General features: G+C 42.9%; 1 protein-coding gene across 1 annotated transcript; it reads left to right on the top strand.

Annotated features, from left to right (window-relative positions):
- The first annotated feature begins 2,826 nt into the window (after positions 1 to 2,826).
- Positions 2,827 to 3,589, top strand: LOC140640890 (leucine-rich repeat-containing protein 14-like). Its single transcript, XM_072840286.1, has 2 exons — positions 2,827 to 3,095; positions 3,185 to 3,589. The coding sequence occupies exons 1-2, from the start codon at positions 2,830 to 2,832 to the stop codon at positions 3,384 to 3,386; spliced, it is 468 nt and encodes a 155-aa protein (XP_072696387.1). The 5' UTR covers positions 2,827 to 2,829; the 3' UTR covers positions 3,387 to 3,589.
- Positions 3,590 to 6,666: the final 3,077 nt, after the last annotated feature.

Here is a 6,666-nt window from a genome sequence, read left to right as displayed (position 1 = left end):
TATCTCACTAAATAGAAGGAGGTTCTATTATCATTCCCAGATTCAGCAGAGGAAAATGAGGCACAGGGAGCGTATATCACTTGCCCTAACCCACATGGCTCTTGAGAAGCGGAGCTGGGACTTCAGAGGTGGCAGGCTTCAGAGACCATCCTTGCGAGCCTAGATTGCATGGCCTGGGATTAGAGACATAACGTGTTTTGGGAGCTCAGCCCAGCACTTGGCATATAATGAGCTGCCAATAAAGGCAAAATGAAGGACGTTTATACAAAACCAGACTAATGCAAGCTGCAGCTCACATACCTTCCACATCATCGAGGGTGTCTGAAAGGGCAGGTAATGAAAGGTAAGAGGAACCACGCAGTCATGGTTCTACTTCTGGTTCAGAATTGTCCCCGGGTTCCAGCCCTGCCTTATACCCTGAAGGGCAGGGTGGTTTTCCACCAATCACTTCGCCTCTCTGGACCTGACTTTTCTTCCGTAAAACAAGAGGATTTGACTAGAATGATTCCTAAACTTTCCCTCTGCTCTGAACCTCTACATCTTAAGTCATCTCTAAGGTTTTGCCCACGAAATTTAGGCCACGAGCTCAGGGAGGTTGATGCCTGTCTTCAATATGCAGAAAGAGATTAATTGCCTATGAAGAGGAAGAGCAAAGCACTATGAAGTTCAGCATTTTCCATAGAGGATGAACTGTTTCGATGGCAACAGGCTCCGAAGGCAAAACTGCAAGCTTCCAGTGTGGCATGACTCAAAACCAGAGGGCCAGGGAAGACCTTAAGAATAGCTGATGGAATCGAATTATGCCAATGACTTTCATAATCATACATCATTTCAGATCCAAATGCGTCAGTGAAGATGGGAAATGCTGTGTGGGCCGCTCTGGAGGGCAGAGGCTCTGAAGTCTGCTCAATGGCGCCCACTAGTGGAAGGCCACAATGTAGCCACGCAGAAGAGCTGGTGGCCGGGGTTCCTACAGTCAGCCCTACACTGCTTGAGCCTAAAGTCCACTCAAGCATCTCATGGGTGGGAGGAAATTGAAGGAGAAAGAGGAAGTGCCTTGTCCAAGGTCATCAGCTAGTTAGAGGTAGGGCTGACCTGTTGGTAGCAATTTTGGTCCATGCAGAAAAGTCATCGTCTATTCATTACACTAAATGTTCATCATACTCTATCATACTCTATCATTCAATATTTATTTGTTGCTAGATACAAGTCACCGTGTATTTATCTGTTGTGCTAGATACAAGTCACTTTGTTACATATTAAAAACAAAGCACAAAGCTGCTCTACTCTTAATTCAAGGGAATATAAAATATCTAGAGAGAGTTTTAGTTCTTTTGATTCTATCATAATTTAATAATTTAAAATAAGTGCTTGGGATCCTCTCTTCCGTGAGCATTTTGTTGGAATCAAGTGGTTCATAGAGACAATTAACATTGGAAGTAAGAATTATTTGACAGATATTCTGAACTTCTCATGAGTGATCAGGTCAGTATGTTGCAAATTCTCAAATAGAAAAAAAATCTGACAAAATAAGTATATGGTGGTAACGCCATTCACTGGATAATCAACCAATACTTTTTTTTTTATATTAAGCACGGTTGTGTTTAAATTGCATTTTCTCATGTTAGAAAAATAAAAGTAGCATATGACTCAATTCTTACACCAGGACAAGTTGCCAGTCTTCACAAGGAGATAAGATGTATACAATGGGTAAAATTGATGACTAGAATTCTGAAGTAATTTAAATGTCCCAGAAAAAGTTTTTTTTTTTTTTTTTAAGATTTATTTATTTATTTATTCATTCAGAGAGAGCGAAAGAGAGGCAGAGACACAGGCAGAGAGAAGCAGGCTCCATGCAGGGAGCCCGACGTGGGACTCGATCCAGGGTCTTAGGATCACACCCCGGGCTGCAGGCAGCACTAAACCGCTGCACCACCGGGGCTGCCCCAGAAGAAGTTCTGAGGGAGGTTTGAGAAAGGATGCCGACAAAACTAGGAATAGCAAAGAGAATGTCTTGGAGCAGGCAAGACTTGACCTGAACCCGAAGGAGGAGAACATTTCAGTAGAAGGGAAACCAAAAAGCGTTCAGGGAAGGCAAATTCATAAGGATTAATGGCGATGACCGATGCACAAAGGAATTCCATGGACAAAGAGTATTCAGCCTATTTCTCACAGGGCTCCTCCCATGACTTTAACTCCTCAATCCTCTTCCATATTCACAACTGGTCTCCTTGTCTCTCCATCTTGCCTAGAACTCATGGTCAGCACTTGCACTCAAGCTTGTCAACTCTGGGCTTAGCTACCTTTCGACCTCCTCTGTTTATCATGTCCTCTTGCTCCTACTCCTGGGTAGTCACACGCTCCTGGAGAACCACAGTGCCTGCTTCCTGGGCCCAGCTGCTTGGCAATCCCTTTCTTCATTTCTCATTTCTCAGCTACAGTGGCCAGTTCCAACCATGCTTCATCTCAAGCTCATGGTCATTTTTTCACCATCTTTGTATTGTCTACTTACCCCCCTCTCAGAAGACTGTGAAGCTATTCTACATGAACTTCCCAACATACCCCATCACCACTTTAAGATGTTTCTTTATTGTCACTTATTCTCCATCTGTGTTCCAGACCACGCTTTCACCTTCCTCCAACGCCAGCTCAGATAACATGCTGTAATTAGGTCCCCTGACTCTCACAGTTTCAGTGTCCTGCAGGAGAGAGCACTATCTTTGCTTTTGGGGTATTCTGTGCTTTAGGTGAATGTGAGACATACAAGGGAAAATCTCCGTCCTACATACACATTTTTTTTTTTTTTAATCTGCGTTGGAGGACCTGCCCATGCTCAACACTGTGGCTTTGCTGCAGCTGCTGGACGCGGGCTGCTTGGGTCTACGTGGCCTGTCTGTTATCATCCCACATGTGGCCCGCTTCCAGCACCTGGCCAGCCTGCGGCTGTACTACGTGCACGGGGACTCCAGGCGGCCCTCTGTGGATGGTGAGGACAACTTCCGTTGCTTCCTGGCCCAGATGGGCTGCTTCACTTGTCTGCAGGAGCTCAGCATGGGCTCCTCTCTCCTCTCGGGTCGGTTGGACCAGCTGCTCAGGTGAGCAAGCCCCACTGCTACCCTGCCCCTCCTCCCCCTGAGATCCTCCCCTGGCCCTGCCTGTTTGTCACCGCACATGTCCCCTGTAGTACCCTGCAGAGCACCCTGGAGAGCCTGGAGAGCTCCCATGGTTCCAAGAGACTAGGAATAAGCAGCCATCCCGGAGAAGCCATCCTTAGAGGACACTGGATTCAGAGGAGACCTTCTCAGGAGTCAAGGCCAGACAGTTATTACTTAACTCGGCCGAGCCTCTGTTTCGGCAGAAACCAGGAGTGGGAACAAAAGAGATAGTAAATGCAAAAACAAAAAAGTGCTTTGTTCTTTTTAGAAGAAACGCACCAAGAAATGAAGTCCTCTAAATTGTTAAATGGGGCACCTGGATGGTTCAGTGGTTGAGCGTCTGCTTTCGGCTCAAGGCGTGATCCTGGGGTCCTGGGACCAAGTCCTGCATCAGGCTCCCTGCGGGGAGCCTGTTTCTCCCTCAGCCTCTGTCTCTCATGAATAAATAAACAGAATCTTTTAAAAAAATTGTTAAATGGAGGATTCTTGCCTAACCCTTCTAATTTTGGCAAAATAACACCTTTTTTTCCTTTTCTTTTCTTACAACAAGTTTTAGGGAAGAAATGGACAAACTAACTTCCGATGATGAAAAGATGTTTCAAAATATTTAATAATGATCAACAAATGCACTAAGTCATGCAGTAGGTGATTTTTATTTCGAAAACCATGGCCAGAAATTCCTCTTCCAGCTAACATTGCTCTGAAATGATGAGTTGGGACAGTCTGTGCTATTGGCTCTCGAAAATGTGGGGGCCTCCAGCTAACCTGAATACATACTCCCTTGTGGGATTCTCTGTTTGCTCCAGCACACCACCCACTCTCTGCTCTTCCTTGACAGCCCTTCTGTTTCTGTATGGTTTGGCACTGGTGAAATAAGAAGAGATGTGCAGAGTGCTCTCAAAATGCAAAGCATGCTAATGAAATGTGGGAATTAGGGAGATTTCCCTGGCTCCATCATTTTCATTATGTCTTATTTCTCTTCTAACTCCTCATCAAAAGTTTTAAATTGGACAGACCAGAAGGAAAGTTTTCAATGACAATGTAATTAAGAGACACAAAGCTTCCATAAATTAAAGCAATAAAATGAAATTTCCTGAAGTCCCATGAAGGCTTCCCACAGTCACTGGCTCCCACAGCATGCCAAGTTCTGTTCTTGTTCTAGTTCAACTCTTGAAGTCAAAGTACACAGTTAAATTCTTATTTCCAAAGCAAAGGTACTAAGTAGGATGGTTAATTTTACGGATCAATTTGGTTAGGCCATGGTGTCCAGATATTTCGTCAAACACCAGTTTAAATGTCTCTGTGAAGGTATTTTTTAGATTAATATTTAAATCAGTAGACTTTGAAAAAAGCAAATTACTCTCCACAAGTTTAAATCTTAAGAGAGAAAAGATGGAAGGTCCCCCAAGGAAGGGGGAATTCTGGCTCTAGACTGCCCTCGGACTACAAGCTCCAACATCAACTCTTCCCTGGGTCTTCATCCTGCCTACCTGCCCTGTAGGGGCTTGCCAGACTCTAAAATTACATGAGCCAATTTCTTAAAATAACTCTTCTTGCGTATTTTCTTTCTTTAGTATACAGAGGGTTATTTTTGTATATATATGATATGTATACAAAATATATATACAAAAATAATAGTGTGATTTTGTGTACACACACACATCTATTGGTTCTGTTTCTTGGGGAGAACTCTGATGAATACAAATGGGTACTCTTTTGTTAACCACAAAAAGAAAACATCTCCAGCAGAAAGAAATTACAGTTGACCCTGGAACAACAGGGGGGTTAAGGGTGCTGATGCCCTGGGCAGTCATGTCTAATTTTTGATTCACCCAAAACTTAACTATGAATAGTCTGTTGATTAGAAGCCTTACTATTAACATTAACAGTCAAATGACACATACTTTACATTCTTTTCATATGTTGTATTCTTTAATAAAGTAAGCTAGAGAAAAGAAAATGTTAAGAAAGTCAAGGAAGAGAAAAAACATTTATAGTACTGTATCGTATTGATAAAAAAAGAAAAAACCCAAATCTGCATATAAGTAGACCTGCAATGGACCTCCCTATTGTTCAAGGGTCAACTGTATCTGAATTTGGAATTAGCAAAGATACTTCCAGCCTAGAACTATTTTCCCTGAAAACTTCTGTTTACCCTGCTGGCTGACTAAGGCTCAGTTTAGGTAGGGCGAGCTACTCTAAAAGTCACATTCTATCTTTTATGTCCACAAGGTCCAACTGTATTTCTTTCCTTGATAGTTTCTATTTAGCCACCACACAAAAAAATTGTTTTATATCTCTGACATAACTTCTCATAAAACTTAAAAGTAAACTTTGAAGACAGAAACACAAACGTACCTTGTCCTTGCACAATTGTATTTACACATCCCAAAATGACTTCCCTATTCTCTTTCATAGCATCCAACACAAATATTCCTGGAGCAGTTCCAGATCTCCCTGGAGTCAAGTGAAATTCAAAACTTCCATTTCCAGTGCTGGAAACAAGTGAACAGTGGGATTAGGCTTGATTTAGAAGGTCCTCTGCAACTCTTCATGGGCTCAGGCAGCTACAGGGCAATCAAACTATACCCTTTACCTGTTCCGCTCATCCTGGCCCATTTTCATCCTAATTTCCATGTCCAGGGTCAACCCCTCCCAGGTTCTCAGTCCTTCCCAACTTGCTAGCCTACTGACTCATCTTCCATCCTCACAATCCTGCATTTGGTGGCCAGTACACACTGCTCAACAGATGTGGGATGGCTTGTGTTGTGGGACAGGAAAGTAGGATTGTAGCTTCGAAAATCATTTATATAGACAGTTTCTTTTTTAGGAGGTATTAGTAGCTAGAGAAACATTTTAATCCCTAAACTGAAGAGCATTATTCCTTGCATTGTTATAATTAATTTATCATTCAGTTTAAGACGTTCAGCTGGTCTGAGTCAATTAGAACAATGGTGCCAAGAATGTGTGTGTTGTAACCTCTGGCAATGCTCAGACCATGTCTGTGTGTGGTGCAATTTTGGGGTTCAAAGCTCACTGGGCCAATTACATCTGTTTACCATGATTTGAGGTAATCTCAGTCTGTGTTTCCCTAGGTGGCCCTGGGCTGTTTGCTTTCTGTTGGTCAAAGTACTAGCAGATGGTGAAAGTGGGTGAGGAAATATGCCTACTGTGGGTCTGCAGGTTTTTGATAGAGTGAGAGTTGTCTACTGAATAGGGCTTAGTACATTCTGGAATCTTATAATCAAACGGTCAGTTGTGAGACAAAATTCTCAGGGAGGATTTTAAAACCAAGAGACTCTCATTTGAAAAAAAGGGCAGATTTATTTATATTTATTTATTTTAAAGCAGGCAACTCTTTTTTAAAAGGTTTTATTTATTTATTCATGAGAGACACAGAGAGAGAGAGAGAGAGAGGCAGAGACATAGGCAGAGGGAGAAGCAGGCTCCATGCAGAGAACCCGATATGGGACTCGATCCCCGGACTCCAGGATCATGCCCTGGGCTGAAG

The sequence above is a fragment of the Canis lupus genome, chromosome 10, assembly GCF_048164855.1.
Source record: "Canis lupus baileyi chromosome 10, mCanLup2.hap1, whole genome shotgun sequence".
Lineage (NCBI taxonomy): Eukaryota > Metazoa > Chordata > Mammalia > Carnivora > Canidae > Canis > Canis lupus.
This window is presented reverse-complemented; position numbering and strand designations above follow the sequence as displayed.

Bases quoted from the DNA above. Each gene is read 5' to 3' on its own strand.
- LOC140640890 (XM_072840286.1), top strand. From the start codon at position 2,830: ATGCTCAACACTGTGGCTTTGCTGCAGCTGCTGGACGCGGGCTGCTTG. The intron at 3,096-3,184 runs GTGAGCAAGCCC...TGTCCCCTGTAG, and splicing joins CGGTTGGACCAGCTGCTCAG to TACCCTGCAGAGCACCCTGG.